The sequence below is a fragment of the Podarcis cretensis genome (assembly GCF_951804945.1).
Source record: "Podarcis cretensis genome assembly, chromosome: 9".
Lineage (NCBI taxonomy): Eukaryota > Metazoa > Chordata > Lepidosauria > Squamata > Lacertidae > Podarcis > Podarcis cretensis.
Window position 1 is genome coordinate 66380080 of NC_137178.1, and position 16186 is coordinate 66396265.

At 51.0% G+C, this 16186-nt stretch overlaps 1 protein-coding gene and 1 long non-coding RNA gene across 7 annotated transcripts in view; both read right to left on the reverse strand.

Annotated features, from left to right (window-relative positions):
• Nucleotides 1-6924, reverse strand: part of PCDH7 (protocadherin 7) — a 414130-nt gene extending 407206 nt beyond the window's left edge. For 3 of the 6 annotated variants that reach the window (XM_079989645.1, XM_079989644.1, XM_079989646.1), the window contains exon 1: nt 1355-6923. In XM_079989645.1, coding sequence (XP_079845771.1) covers nt 1355-4534 — 3180 coding nt within the window. In that variant the 5' untranslated portion in view covers nt 4535-6923. Of the gene's footprint in view, nt 1-1354 lie in introns of all 6 variants that reach the window. The other 3 variants (XM_079989643.1, XM_079989647.1, XM_079989648.1) reach the window with 2 other exon arrangements.
• Nucleotides 6925-8330: 1406 nt separating this feature from the next.
• On the reverse strand, nt 8331-15879 carry LOC307223666. Its single transcript, XR_013842176.1, has 3 exons — nt 13757-15879; nt 9097-13723; nt 8331-9003 (listed from the first exon to the last, which is right to left on the reverse strand). It is a non-coding gene; the product is annotated as an uncharacterized lncRNA (long non-coding RNA).
• Between the last annotated feature and the right edge of the window lie 307 nt (nt 15880-16186).

The following is a 16186-nucleotide window of genomic DNA, read 5'->3' on the forward strand; positions in this document are numbered from 1 at the left end:
AAGGCTGGAGACATCTCTGACTTCCTACATTGCTAATTCTTTCCTTCCATTGTATGTGTGTGCGTGTGCTGCCAAACAGTGTGAAGGCACAGTCCGATGATCATTTAACTGAAATTAATAGTTTCCTCTTCATACTTCAATTATCTTGGCCTACTAATAAGCAGGGTATTTCAGGAATAGCAAAAGGAGGTGGGTTTTTTTGCTCAGCAGTGCATGTTAATTGCTCTGTTCTGTATGAAGTGATCCTTACTATATTTTCCAAAATGACTCTCCAAATCACTGAACCAGAATATTTTGGGTTATATATATATATATATATATATATATATATATATATATATAATACTTTGCATATATTCCTATTCCTTAATGAGAGTATGTTGGATTAGATGCAAGAGATGGGATTGTGCGTGCAGAAATTTAGGTTTCTGGCTGTGTGTGTGAGAGTGTGAAAGAAAGAAAGAAAGAAAGAAAGAAAGAAAGAAAGAAAGAAAGAAAGAAAGCCACTATAGTGGCTGTGGTGTGTAATGCAGTGGGAAAACTTGCTTAGGACAGATAGTTGTGTGATGGGTGGTGAGCCTTCAACAGCTGTGAAATATGGGAGGGCTATGGCAGGTCTGACTATGCCTTTGAAAATCATTTAACTGAAATTATAATTTACTATTAACACACTTGGCTTTAACTATCCCATCCACTCAAGACTAGTGTATGTAAAAGTTGAGAAAGGAAGTTGATTTTTGACCATAAATGCATGCCCATTCTTCCAATCAGCATTAGTGTTAGTGACTTTGGTTCTTTAGAGTTATAATTATTCCAGACTAATGGTATGAGAGAGGCACTGGGAAACTTGTTGTGTGTAGGTGTGAGCGTGACTGTAAAAGGGAGGAGAAGAACAGGTGTAAATTAGAGAAGTGGCTGCATGTGTGTGTAAGTGTAGGAGGAGTAATAGCAGGTGTGTCTGAGTGCAAGTATCCCTTTCATCTAGATTAACAGTTTAGTTTTAAGGCTTTTCAAACAGCTGTCTGTCATCCTCACAACCAGGGTGGATCTTCATACTAAAAGGCACCTTAACACTGGGAACAGAAATTCTGTTTGCATTGGTGCTCCTGTGATTCTTAGTTAAGGAAATGTTAATTCATAAAATATACACCTGATCCTAAAGGTAGATTCTGGCGGTGAGTGGTTGTAAAACAGGTGTGGGCTGGGGCTTGGCTGCCCGTGGGAGAGGAGCAGCAGGCGAGCCTGTGCCTGTGAACGGCTAGGAAGGGTGTAAAGGGGGTGAGCTCCCCCCCCCCACACCTTTCTCCCCACCCACCCACCCCCTCCCACCCTTGCATGCCTCCATCCGCCTTACCTGCTTGCTGTACTTGCTGCTGGCTTGACAGCTGTACTCGGAGCAGTGGTCCGAGCCGATGGAGATGTTGTCCCCAGCGCCTACGAAGGTGTTGGCCGGGGGCAGTTCCTGGACGGCCTGGTGTTTTTTCCCGGCGGTGGGGGACTGCGGGTGCAGCTGCACCGTGGGCAAAGGCGAGCTGGATTTGTAATGCCTGGCGAGATCCGGGCTGCCGGGCCCGCCGTTGACGGAGCGGTAGCGGCTCATGCTGGGGCTGTCCCCGGACAGCTTCTCGTTGACGCCGTCGTAGCGCTGCCCATTGGGCTTGGAAGCCTCGACCGTGACGATGCTGCTGTAGAGGGGCTGCTTGCCTTGCTTCTTGCCCTTCTTGTCCTTCTTGGGCTTCTTGGCCTTGTCGTGCTGCTGCGGCGTGAAGAAGTCCTCGTGGTCTTTCTTGCCGGCCTCGTAGCCGCCGTGCTTGCCCTTGGAGCGGCAGTAGCGCGCCATGACCACCACCAGGATGAGCAGGACCACGGTCATGATGCCGGCCACCACGCCCACGACGATGCTGAGGCGCTGCTTGCTTAACTCGTAGCTGGGGTCGCCGGCGATGTCGTGCGCCAGCGGCGTGTGCAGGCTGCGCGCCACTTGGCTCTCCACGACGGTGGCGTTGGCCAGGCTCTCGTTGACGAAGACGTGCAGCAGCGCCGTGGTGGACTGCGGAGGCTGCCCGCTGTCGTTGACCTGCACCACCAGGCGGTGCAGGCCGTAGTGCTTGGGCGCCAGCTTGCCCACCAGAGACACGACGCCGCTCGACGGGTCGATCTCGAACAGCTTGAACGGGTTGCCGCCCACGATGCTATAGCTCAGCTCCGCGTTCTGGCCAGCGTCCGCGTCTTTGGCCTGCACCGTGGTCACCACGGAGCGCACGTTGCTGGACGGCGGCAGCACCGTGTAGGAGCTGTTGGCTGGAGACGTGACCACGGGCGCGTTGTCGTTCTCATCCATGACGAAGAGCGACACGGTGGCCGTGGCCGAGCGAGCCGGCTCTCCTCCGTCCACGGCCTTTACCTTGAAGGTGTAGCTGGTCTGCAGCTCTCGGTCGAACGACACCGTCGAGTAGATGGTGCCCGTGTCGTTCTCGATGGAGAAGATGCCCGGCGCGCCTTGCGCTTGGTCCCCGGGCTGTATGGAAAGGCTGAGCTGCGCGTTGCGCCCCTTGTCGGCGTCCATCACTGTCACCATGCCCACTGGGCTGTTAGGCTGCAGGTTCTCCTTGACGTAAAAGGTGAACACGTCCTGCATGAAGCGCGGCTCGTTGTCGTTGCGGTCGGCCACGCGCACCACCACCGTGGTGGAGCCCTGCAGCGACGGGACCCCTTTGTCCCGGGCCGTCACCTGGAACTCGTAGGTGTCCCTCTGCTCGCGATCCAAAACGGCCTGGACGCGCACGTCCCCGGAATCGGGGTCGATGGTGAAGAGGCCTCCGGGAGACTCGGCAGAGAGCGGGGAAGGCTCCAGGGAATAGGCAATCTCGGCGTTCTTGCCACTGTCGGCATCCGTGGCTATCACCGTGGCCACGCGCTCTCCGGGAGCGTTGTTCTCCGGGAAGGATACCTCCAGCACGGCCTGGCTGAAAACGGGCGGGTTGTCGTTGGTGTCCCCGACGCGCACCAGCAGGGAGTTGTTGCTGGACAGGCTGGGGCTGCCCGAGTCCACGGCCACGATGACCACGTTGTAGTCTCGCACGGCCTCATAGTCCAGAGGCGCCGAGGTGTGCAGGAAATACTTGCGCTTGTTCTGGGGCTCCCCTTCACCCTCGCTGGCCGGCTTGAGCTGGAAAGGCACGTCGCCCACCACGGTGCAGGTCACCACGCCGTTCTCGCCCTGATCCCGGTCGGACACTTGCACCAGGGCGATGGGGGTGTCCACCAGGACGTCTTCGGCCACGCTGGCCACGCCGTCGCGCAGCGGGATGCGCCCGATCTTACGGATGTCGATGGTGGGCACGTTGTCGTTCTCGTCGCGGATGTTGAGCACCACCGTGGCCTTGTCCGTCTTGGGGGGCTGCCCGCGGTCCCTGGCCATGACGGTGAAGCGGAGCTGGTTCACTTCCTCGCGGTCGATGCGGTGCAGCACGCTGAGCCAGCCCGACGACTCGTCGAGGCGCAGCAGGCGGCGCACGGACTCGGTGGCTGCCCCGAAGACGTACTCGATCTGGCCGTTCACCCCGACGTCGGAGTCCGCCGCCCTCAGCTGCAGGATCGGGGTGCCGGGGCTGCTGTTCTCAGCCAGGTCGGCCTCGTAGACGCTCTTCTCGAAGCGGGGGCTGTTGTCGTTCACGTCGGTGATAAGCACTCTCAAGATGGCCTGCGAGGAGCGCGCCGGATCTCCGCCGTCGCGCACCCGCAGAGTCAGCTCGTAGGAGTCCCGCTGCTCCCGATCCAGCGCCCCTTTGACGATCAACTGGGGCTGCTTCTCGCCATCGGGGGTGTCCGCCACCTGCAGCTCAAACACGCTGCTCCGGGCCCCGCCGTCGGCCTCTTGCCTCCTCTTGCCGCCCCCGGGGTAGAGGGCGCTGTCGGAGGTGGCGGAAGCCGAACTCCCCCCGCCCCGTCGGCCCCCGTCGGGCTCTTGGATCAGCTCGTAGCGCTCGATGCCGTTGCGCCCGAAGTCCCTGTCGGTGGCAGTGGGCAGCAGGTAGAGGGTGCCCACGGGGCGGTTCTCCTCGACGGTGAGGGTGAGCACAGGGGAGGGGAAGGTAGGGGTGTTGTCGTTGATGTCCAGGATGATGACCCGGCCTTCGAAGAGGTCCACCCAGCTCTGCGACGGGCCGATCACGGACACCTCGAAATCCAAGAAGCACTCGTTCTCGTCGAAAATCATCTGGCACTGCGGCAGCTTCTCGCGGTCGATGCGCCTCTCGGTGGTGCTCAACTCGCCCGTCATGTTGTCGATCTTCAGGTAGTCGGAGCCGGACTCCAGGCTGAACGTCACCTCGCCCGAGCCCGTCACGATGCCCAGGTCCGAAGCCACGTTGCCGATGCGGATGTCGGCAGGTCCTTCCTCGGCCAGCCGGTATCTTAGCACTTGCTTAGCCGCCGCCAGGCTGACCCAAAGCGGAGGCGGCAGCAAGAGCAAGAAGCAGCAGCAGCAGTAGCAGCACTGCACAAAGCCCAGGAGCGTCCGCATCTTCCACATCTTCTTGAGCACCCAATGAAAGACCCCACCACCACCACCTTCCTCTGCCCACCCGTGCCAATAAACGCCCCCCTTGGCAAGCCAACAAGAAGATGCCTCGGCGTTTGGCGGGGGGTGGGGGGGGTGGAGGGAAGGATGGAGGTGATGAGGGTGGTGATCAATTATAAAATCCTCCTGCTTCTGCAGAAAACTTCGGGTCTCATCCCATCTGGCGCAAAAAAAAAGGGTGAAGGGGAGGAGGAGGGAGGGGATCTGGGGTTGGCTGGCGGCTCTTCCCCACCTCTCGTTCCCCCCTTCCTTTTGCAGTTGCTCTATACTCACAGTTCACCGGGCAAGTGTATTTTGCTTTTTTAAAGATTCATCTCGGCAGATAGGATGAAGGAGGGGGGGGGGAGTTCCGCCTCTTCCTCCTCCTCCTTCTCCTCCACCCCCTCCGATGGCACTGTAATCACTTTGCAAGGTTTGCAAGAAAAGCAAGAGCAGCAGCAGCAGCAGCAGCGAGGGATTTGATGCAACCAACCCCTCCCCCGCCGCCTTCTTTTTTACTCCAGTCCAGTTCAATTCGCACTCTTTCCTCTCTGCCTGCTTGCCTGCCTGCCTCTTCCTAGCCGTTTGCCACCGCTGTGGATTTAGCTCTTCTGTTTCTCTCTCCCCCCTCCACTCCGCATACACACGCCGACGAAGGGGTGGGAGGGCGGGTGGAATGTAAATTGCTTCATTCAGAGAGCGCTGGTGTCCGGCGGAAAGGAAAAAGACAAGGCAGCCTCCAAATCCTCTTAGCTAAAGATGGAATGGGGGAAGAGTAAAAATAGCCCCAAAATAAAGAGGGGGGAAAATATGCCCAGTCTCCAGTGATGCGACAGCTGTATAGATATTTGGGAGGATTGCTTCGTCTGCCTTGTATTACAGATCAGTTCTCAAGAAATCCCCTTTGGTTGTCAGGATAGCGCCTAAATCCATCTTTAAGATATCGCCTCCAATGTTCAGGTCCTTCTAGAGAGAGGAGAGTTCTTCTTTAATATACTGTATATTTTAAAAAACAAAACTCTGCGCAAGGTCATTGGTCACAAAGCAACATGGTACAAAAATCTGCAGGAGATGTTCGTCCGGAATGCAACAAGGATGGAGGGGGAATGCACATAGATAGATCTCTTTCTCTTTTCTCCCCCCGTCTCGTGAGCGCGCGCGCGCGCGCGCACACACGCACACACACACGATACAACAGTCCCAAGTTTGTTTTTTTGCATCCGCAGTTGGTGTGCGTGTGCGTCTTACCTGCATTTACACTGCATGTGTTAGAGCAATCGGAGGCTGCAGCACTAGGGAGAGCGATTCACAAATGAGATTGCAGTCTCTCGCTCGCTCCCTTGCTTCTTTCTTGCCGTCCCAATGCAGCGAAAGCAGCGCTGAACTTCATCCCCCTTTTCCTCCCCAGTTCAAAGGTGAGCACAAAGGTTGGCTGCTGGCTCTGTGTGTGTGTGTGTGTGTGTGTGTGTGTGTCCCCGAAGGCGATTATTCTAAGGCTCCCCCCTCGTGGATATATACCCGAGGCAGAAGGGGGTGGAAAAGGGAAGAGATGTAACTGGATCTTCTTCCCACGTGAATTACCACCGCCGATTCGGAATTACATCCATAGCTGCGGAATGGGGGGGAGAGAGAGAAAGAAGGGAGATCTCTTAAAAATAAAAAAGCACCAATCCCAAAATAAATGTCCAAATGCTGCGCTGGAGAAGGATTGCTTTTAATCGAAGCAGAGTCCGGGTTGCAAACGAGAGACGATCCGAGTCAGTAGTTTCCCTGGACCGGGCGAGATCTGCAATTGTGCTTGTTTGTAAAGCCCCCTTTTCCTGGCTCGTCTCGCTCAAGTGCGGCTGCTTGGTGCAGGGAAGCTCGCTCGGCTCCTTCCTTCCTCTGACAGACACACACACACAGCGAGCGTGACGCTTCCCGGGAAAGGGAGGAAGGAGGGAAAGAAAAAGAAAAAGAAAAAAAGCAGCGGAGCATCAAGTTTTGCCCGAAGTGGCTGGGAAGCTGCTGGGAAGCCTCTCACGGTGACTCTGCCCTACTGCTGCTGCTGCTGCAGAGCCGCCTGTGCACTGTAGGCTGAGAGCGAGAGGCAGGCAGAGAAAGAGAAAGAGAGAGAGAGGGAGAGAGAATGGGGAGGAGTTGGGAGCCGCCGCCGAGCGCTGCACTCTAGAAAAGCCCAGCATTTACCCTCTGCTGCTGCTGCTGCTGCTGGCAAGTGGGCAAGCGGCCTCCCGCAGCCAGATCCCCCGATCCCTAGATCCCCCGAGGTGACCCGACCGGACCTTGCCGTGCCACCTCCCGACACATATTCGGGGGAACAGTCCTTTCCTGGGTGCTTAAAGGAGCTTGAAAAGCATCCTCCCCGCTTTCTGGGTTGTCAGCGTCGCTCTTCACTCTCCCACGTTCCTAACTTGGGGGGTGGAAAGGGAAAGCTCTTGGGGTCGGGCAAGGAGCGGCGTGGTGAGATCACGTGGATCCGAGAGTAGTCGGCTTCGGGTGCTTTTTAAAAAAACTTTTCGCTGTGTGGATTTGTGGGTTTTTTTTTTGGGGGGGGTATTACAGAGGCAAGCAGATGACGAGGCTGCGGCGACTAGGGCGAGTTCCGGGAGAGGGATCTCCAGCCTCTCTCCTCACAGAGATCCTCCCGAGATTATGACCCCCACATTTATAAGATTGAATCTCTCCCCCCCCCCCCTTCTCTCTTTCTCTGTGAGGCGCCGAGACTGCGGTGGAAGTGGCGGTGTGGGGGGACGTGTGTGTGTGAGAGAGAGAGCTCGGAGTTGGCAACGTGAGGAGAGCGCTCGTTTCTGACACACCGCAAAATGTAGCCGCGTCGTGAGGGGAAGCCAACTTTCGCGCCAACTCCGTCCACTCGGCTTCTCGCGGCGACCCGCCGCCTCGCCTCCTTTCTCCTTCTCTCGACTTTGGCGTGCTTAATCGCCCGCGGCATTTGCTGGCCTCCGCTCTTTTCTGAGGGGCGACCGGCGCCGCCCGCTCGCGCGCCTCCTCCTCCTCCTCCCGCCTTTTCTTCCTCAGTTACTCGGCATCCTCCTCCTCTCCACTCCGGCGGAGGGAGGGAGGGAGAGAAGGCGGGAGGAGACCCCGAGGCATCTGGGCTGGGCCCAGGGCACGCGTGGGGGGGGGGCACACGGGGTGCGGAATGGCAACGGCAGCAGCCGGAGGAGAGAAACCTGTTCCTCGCTCGCTTCTGAGGGGAGCCGCGCACGTCTTTTTGACGCCGCGCGGCGAGGGCGGGCAAGAGGCTTCCTTTCTGCGGGTGACTCAGCTCCCTCACAAAATGAAGGAGCGCGAGGAGGTTTTCTGGGAAGGAACGTGTGGCGCGCGAGAGCGGGGAACGGGAGAGCCGCTTTGGAAAGAGAGACAGCGGCGGGCTGGAGGCTCCCGCCGCCGCCGCCGCCGCTATGTCTGACTCAGACATGATTCCGCGCTTCCTCTGAGGCGAGAGGGGGCTCCCCTCCTTTTGGCGCGCGACTGGCGCGGCGGCAACAGCTGCGGGCGCTCGAGCTCGCTCGCGCCCTCGCTGGTTGGCCGGCCAGCCTCCCAAGCCCCGCCTCCGTGGACCCCGCCGGAGACCCTGGGTTTGTCAGATCTGCAGCATCAGCGAGAAAAGAGGCGACTTGGCGCAGACTCAGTGCGCATCGCCGCAGTCCCGGTGTGTGGGGGGGGGGGGAGGAGGGAGGGGGAGGAAAGAGGGAGGCGGGCAGCTCCGGCAGCTTCTCAGCGGGTTAAGTGGGATTAATACCAAATCTCCGCTTTATTTGCCAAGCAACTTGACTTTGTCAAAAACCTCTCTCTCTGCCTCCGCCTTCCCCTCCGCCCCTCCTCGGTGCCGGGGCGCGCCCGCGCCGTCTTGGGAGGCGGCGACGACTCTTGCCCCTGCGGGAGCTCCAGGCGTGCCAGCAGCGATCCCCAAGAACTCGGCAGCCCTGCCAGAGAGTGCGCTACGATTACATTGCGTTGCATTGTATTGCACTACAATCCATTGCATTGCATTGCAAACCATTGCATTGCGTTTCCCCCCGGGGCTTCCTTTAGAAACAGACAGGTAAATCGGTCGACCCGTGGAAATCAAGCCATTCTGCGTTGCATATTAATTATGTTTATTTTTTCCTTTTTTAAAAAAGAAACCCCTCCGAAACTTGCAATGCGCTTAACGCGGGAGACCACGCGCAATCGGAACATGCCCTGGGACTGGGCTTGCAAGAAGGCTGGCTCGCTAGCTGGCGACGCGAGGTCCCTCGAAATCGATGGCGAACCGGGGTCGGTTCTTGCTTCGGCCAGGCGCGCTGCTTGGTGCACACTGCGGTCTCCTGGGCGGGGAACGCGCTCGGTCCCTGTCCAAAGGAACAGCGTTTCCCTTTCCAGTTGAAGCCTCGCTCGCATTGCAACGATTCTCTCTCTCTCTCTCTCTCTCTCTCTCTCTCTCTCTCTCTCTCTCTCTCTCTCTCTCTCTCTCTCTCTCTCTCTCTCTCTCTCTCTCTCTCTCTCTCTCTCTCTCTCTCTCTGCTCCCCACCCGCCGCCGGCTCTCTCGTCTGCTCTTTCCTACAGCCTTGTCAGCTTCCGCATCCTTTCTTCGGCCGACTGTACGCGATCTCCCCAGCGTTTGCAGGCTCCCCCCATCCTTCCAAGTATTCCCACTACCCCCCCTCCTATTTCAGCGTATCCCCGTTTTTGCAGACTATTTCCAGGAAACCTCTCCACTCTCCCTCCCTGCCTCCAGTCTTCCCCAGAACGCATCCCACAATTCCTCTCTTGCAGTGCATCCACCTCGCTCTCCTCCTCCCCTTGGCAAATATCTGTTTCGCACACATTCAGTCTCTCTCTCCCCACACCTTGTCCCCAATTCTCTTCTCTGGGACAGCTCTTCGCCTCCTGTCCCTCTCCGTCCGCTCTGCAATGCCTTCCTTGCGCAGGAGCGCAGCAAGCTCCTTCGCGCGGGGTTGTTGACGCATCTGTCGGAGAGCGCCAGGGACGGCGGGTCACCCGCTCCTCTCCTTCCTCTGCCAGGCAAGATTGCGGGAAGGCGGCGTGGGAATCGGGCACCGCGGACGCGCAGCGGCGCGCTGCTTTTGCGCCACGTGCCTGGGCTTACGCATCGCGGGAGGAGGGGGGAAAGGAGAGGCAGGAGACCCGGGTACGCGCGATCTCTCTCCGGATCGTGCGGTGATCGCCTCCCTGTTGAGCTTGGGAAAGGCTCTCCGCGCTCATTGCAGTGCTCCGTGTGAGCCCCGGTTCCCTGGGCGCTTTAGGAATCCAAACGGGGGAGCTCGTAGCGCAGAGAATAGCGACTATCTGGCATGCTCAAGAATATCAATGGGGCTAGCTGAGGCCCCCAGATTTTACGCTAAGTGCGGGATTCCCACGGCGAAGTGATGGGTCTCATGTTCATGTGTCCTCGTCTTTTCCTTTCCTTTAACTTCCTGGCAACCCTCGGTAATGTTTCCTCATCGGGTAGTTCCCGAGTTTTGCAGCCGACATACCTTTCCATCGGAGATGGTGGAAATGGTAGGCTGATTTATTTACAGTGCCAGGCCTCTGCATGTCTACTCAGAGGTAAGCCCCGATGCAGTCAATGGTATATACTCCCAAGTAAGCGTGCAAGGTAAGCAGCCTAACTGATGCAATTTCCCATCTTCTCCTCCTACACTAGATGGAGCGAGACGTCTCCATAAGTGTCCCCAAGGTTTTTTTTTTAATATATATATACTATATTCATATTAGGCTCTAAAATTTGAGAAGGGAAAACAGATCCGGGGGAATACGCGCGCGCACACACATCCTTACACCTGCAAAGATGTCGAGGTTTGGGGCTTTTTTTCCGGCGAGGGGAGGGAGGGTGAGGGGGACATTTTTAAAGCCACCATTCCCGCGGCGACATGCACAGGTAGATCAGATTCTCCAAGCAGGATTTCGGAAGGGGTCACGTGGATTACGATAATACTGTAAGGAAAAGGTTAAATGCAGTGTGAACACGATAGTCGATCATTTGCTTTTGCTTGTGTGTGTGTGTGTGTGTGTATGTGTTGCGGGGTGGTGGAAAGAAGTAGCGAATAGTTTAAGCGGTTTGACGGCATGGAGAAATCTAACTCGACAACTCCACCAAGGGACAAACGCGGGAAATGACACCAGAAGCAGCACCAGATCTGATGACCTTCTCATCCCTTAAAAGCATCCTGCTGTGTTTTTGCGCTTGTGTGGCTTGATCGCCCTGGCTGCTCTCTCTCTGAGACTGTTCACCCCCCCAACCCCCCCTCCACTTTAAGTTTTAGACGAAATAGATTAATCACTGTGTATTTACAGCAAAGGGCTTAGGAGAACTCTGCCCTCCATGCAGACACACACAATTCATTAGAACAAGGCTTGATATACAGTCACAATTATTAAGGCAAGGTGGGGAGAAGTATTCATCCCATAGCAATACAGTGGTACCTCTAGTTACGAACTTAATTCATTCCAGAGCTCCGTTCTTAACCTGAAACGGTTCTTAACTAGGGGCGTGCTTTCGCTAATGGGGCCACGGATACATTACTTCATCTGAAGAGTCTAAATAAGGAAACGACAGATTTCCTTTTAATCACTAAGAGCCTCTCACTTTGGTGGTGATTCGGCAGAGTTTGAGCAGAGCTTAAAATTTTAAGGATATTCTTAGAGCCTCTTTTCAGTGCCCAGAATTTGTGAAGTAGGAAAGTGCATGTTTTCCCCTTCCTATTGTGTAAGATGGCCCCCCACAATTGGTAAAAGGGCTTTCTTCACATAATAGGGTGTGATTTGTAGGTCGGGTTCAGCGCAGAAATGAATTTATACCTTCCTTCCAAAAATGTTGCCCCCCCCCCATTCTGTAAAACTAATGTTGTTGTACTTTAAGCAATATACAGAAAAAAATGCCCCTGTACTGAATTCCATGTCAAAAAGTGTCTTCACATTCTCTATTTTTGTGTAGCAGGCTCCTGCTTTAAGGAATAATACAGCAGATCAAAGAAAAAAAGTGAAGCAGCCCAATTTAGAAAGCAGAGGCCTTCTTTAAAATTAGATAAGTTTTCCTCCTCAAGCTTTTTTTTTTTAAGATGAATAAATTGATTGATAAATAAAAGTTGCTGCTTGATTGTCAGAACTGAGTATCACAGTTAGACTATGTACATGGTTAATTAAGGTTTTACATCTGTAGGGCAACATTTGAACTTGTCTCATTAAAAGGAATAAAGTGGATGTTGCATCCACAGATGATCTGATTGCCCTTTCCAATTCTTCAGTTTATGGAGAGTTCTCAGGCACCCAGAGCAAAATGAAAGACATGGGCATATAGATCTGAGGCTGGCATCCTGCAGTGCACACACTTGGGAGTAAGCTCAACTGAACACAAACAGCGTTTATAAGACTAAGCTGTGCATTATTCTCAGCAGCCTTGTGAGAGTTTCTGTTGCAATATTTTGCAAACAAAAAATTTTTTGGTCTGTGCAAATTTGAAGATTTTTTCCCTTCAGGATAAATGTACCCAATTGTTATATTAATGACATATTTAAAATGTGGGGCAAGCAGCTTTTAATCAGCAAGTTACATTTATGAAAAGGGATAGTTCTGATAGCAGCTATGTACACCCAGGATCTGGGTAATCACCAAATGATAACCTAATACAGACAGCGTGTCTATCTGTTAAACGGTTCAGAGAAACTCTTAAGATGCCAAATCTCCATTTCTGTTGAAACGTTGTCATACCATAGTGTTAAATAAGCTTATAATTTCCTAAGGAAAGCCATAAACCCACCTAATGGTTTGCTTTGTAGACCCCTCTTTTAGTATTATTTTTAAAAGATGCATCCTCCAATCCTGTTTTGTGTACAGGAATTACTTTCCAGAAACGTGGTCCAGGATCAAAGAGTTCTATTTCTGTCCAGTGCATGGTGGCTTAGTCACTTCAGTAATAACAGTATGTTGAGAACTTGTGCCCCACCTCATCCCCAAATACCTGCTTGCTGTCACATCTTTCCCTTCAGCACTATTTCCGTCTCATTTATTTCTATATACCTTATTGAGTGAACCCCTTACTTTGTATTTCCAACAGACTCAAAGCCTAAACCCCATAGGACATATATTCTTTTCTGTACCTCCCCATCCCTCTCCTCTTCCTTCCTCCCCTGCCTCTCAGTTGCCTGTACTGTTATAATTAAACCAGATTTCCTCATCCTACCTTCCCTTCTCCTTCATCTTTCTCCAATGTTTTTCTCAGTATATATTTTAGATTGAGTGTTCCTTTGGGCAGGGACCTACCTGTGCTGTTTTGTTCTGCCTTTGGAACTCTGTAAGCTACATGGACTAGATTACAACTTCATCTTTTCCTGAGAGCATCTGCTTGTTGTTTTTGCTTCTCCCTTCTCTCCTGTGGGAGGCTCCAGAAAAGTACAGGAACAGAGGTTTTCTGCATGCTGTTCACACATGTTTAGTGCAGGTATTTGTGTAAAATGAATGCGCACCATAATTTGTAATTTTCTTTTTTGGTGTGCACATTTGTCCAGGCGTAGATAGCACTAGCTTGCATTTTCCTCCATCTCAGAATGAAATCTGAGCTAGCTGTCATCCCTGGCTCCTTTCCTCCCTGCTATCCCAGGTTGTCGTAATGGCACTTCCTTGGGTATTAGGGAGCCTGGAAAACAAAGTTTTTCAAGGTGATGGAGTTCACATAACCTCCCAGGAATCACAATGCTCAGGGTGTTGGAGTGGCGATATTTGAAACACCAATGAGTGATAGAGGAAGATTTGCACCATTTCTTAATTTGAAACTTGCAGAGCTTCAAAGCCTAGGTTCATATAAATTATGGCGGAGACTCTTCTTTCCTATTAGCCCACTGTGATCCCCCCCCTTCATGTTGTCCAAAGCTTTAGAATAAATTTCCAGTTTCTCTTGTTGCATTCCAATGCTTTTAGTTTGTTTTTGTTCATATACATGCATAACCCAGCAACAAACAAAGCACACAAGAGTCACCAGACACTGTGTTAAGCAAACTATGTTTGACTTCTGTTCCTATTTCATTTTGCAGGCGAAGGAGGTTGGAGGCTCTCTGTTTAATGTCACCTGACCCTGACTTGATTCTGCTTTTGCTGACGGTTCCTCTATCGTTTGAAAGATAGAATGAAATCATTTTTGCCTTGTAAATGCAGATGACACTAGTAGTTCTTACTGAAATTATTATCATTATTATTATTTATTGAATTTCTATACCGCCCTATACCTGGGGGTCTCAGGGCTGTTCACAGAATAAAATCAAGATATAAAACCACAAAATACATAATAAAAATAAAAGCAACAAACCAGTAGCCCCCCCCCCTTTGCTTTCATTCAGAATTCCTGCAGAGATTCCCGATTCAGTCATTGGGATAATATGAGGCCTGTTGGCATGAAACCGACACATCATCCCCAGCTACCACACAAAGATACCCTGTTTTTATTCAGCCATAATTGTATATGGAAATTGATTCTGCACATGAGGCTTGTGCAAGTAGGCTGCATTTGGAGAGAATAGCTTCCCATAAGGACGACTTGCTGGTTCCACAGCATGAGCTGGATTTGCACATCTGAACCTACCTCCCGAGGAGTTTTTGGCTTCACTTGCAATTTTGAAATGGCAACTTTATTCATAACAACCTTTTGAGGTTGGTTAGTCCAAGAGAGAAAGCCCATATCCTTCCTTTGCTTGACCATATCCTTCCTTTGAATTTCCTGACTAAGGAAATATGTGAACCTGGATTTCTTAAATCCATTTCAAGTCAGTACATACCATATTTAATATATTTCTGGCTAAGGGATGAGCAGTTCACAATGCAGTCGACTAAATGAAGTCTACGTATAAATATGTCTCCAGTTAAATAATTTATTTCTTCTCTTAATTAAAAACAAATGATCTTGCATCCGCATTAACTGTGTGCCCGATGGACTTCACAGAGCTAAAATTGGACGCCTTCTATTGCTTCTCTGTGATTTGCTGCAAAACCTTGAGCAGTGATATGGATCCTCAATATATGGTACTCCTAAAGTTACATAGGGGGTCATTTGGAAGAGTAACAGTGAGTAGGGAAGGAGTTCAGTACTCCTTCCCTCCCATACTGTTTCTCTGCTCAAAATCCCCCCCTCTGCCAAAATGCCTTTGATTTTTGGGAAGAAAGCACTGGGGCAAAGTTATTAATGCTACCTCTTAACTAACAGGTTGCTTCCACTGGAGGTCATTGCACCGTCTATTACATGTGGATGCACCTGATAGCAATATTGTTGTGCTCCAAGCTACAATGGATTCAGCATAGAGAGAGCATGCATACAAAATTATTTATTAGAAAGTTTTCAAATGTCTTCTCTTGCTTTCGCTCTTTACAAATATTATTTGATTTCCCATTTCAGGAATAGTTATTGCTCTTTTGTAAAATGAAAACAAAAGAGCAATATAGCAAAATGTAAGCCTACATACCTTATTGAAAATTAAGAAAGTAAACATGGCAACATAGGAAAGCAAATTAGAATAAAGTATATATATAAGGGTCTGGTGACTTCTACTTCAGTGTATCTGAAGAAGTGTGCATGTACACAAAAGCTTATACCAGAACCAACTGAATTGGTCTATAAGGTGTTACTGGACGATTTTTTATTTTTCATTTCGACTGTGTCAGACAAACATGGCTACCTACCTGAATCTAAAATAAAGCAGATTTGTTAATTGCTTATCCGACAGTGTCATTTGTTCTGTTCTGCACTGATCAAAACTACTGTGTATAATACGATTCTGTATTTGGTTTCCCTAACCACATGGGAGCAGACATATTAGATCATTAATTGCTAGATTGTTTCATCATTTGCCACACAAGAAATAAGAAGATTTAATGCTATTTTGAAGGCAGCGGTGAAAGCAATGACATGCTACCTAATGCTGTTTGGACAAGCAAATGTGTAAGGAAATACAGTAAGTAGGCATATGTAGCAGCATCTAGATTGGGACTCATTTATTTGCAGGTCACTTCCCCACATAAAGAATCATGCTCAAAGTGGCTTGCAACAAAGAAACAGGGATGCATTTAAAACAAACACTACAAAAACAATTTAATGATTGCAAAGAAAGATAACAACATCATAACAATTTCATAATAATATAGCAAAACAACAATATAATAACATACAAGAAACCACATTTCAAGATTATAAATATAGCAAGAATACATAAACAACTTGCAGCATCCAATCACAAAAATAGCAAGGAAATTTCACACCTTAGTCCTAGAAGCACCCCTGTCTTGATATTGCTTGTATTCCCTCTCCTGCAGCAGCTTCTTATAAGGCTTTCCAAGGGCAGTTTTAATACCTTAAAGACAATGAGGGTATTGCTACTAAGGTAAGATGGGGCATATGCAGGAGAAATGATTCTGAGGAGATAAGGAAGGTATTTGTAAAATTTGTACTGTTAAAATGGAAAGGGGTCAAACCACCGCAAGAGGTGTTGAAATTTTGGAAGATTGGATAGTTCTTCTTCTTCTTTGATCACTCCTAGCTGAGTAAGATTGTCTTCCATGAACATGGTCTTAACAGTGTGTCCGTAAGTGACTGTGGAGGCCAATTCTGGATCCACACA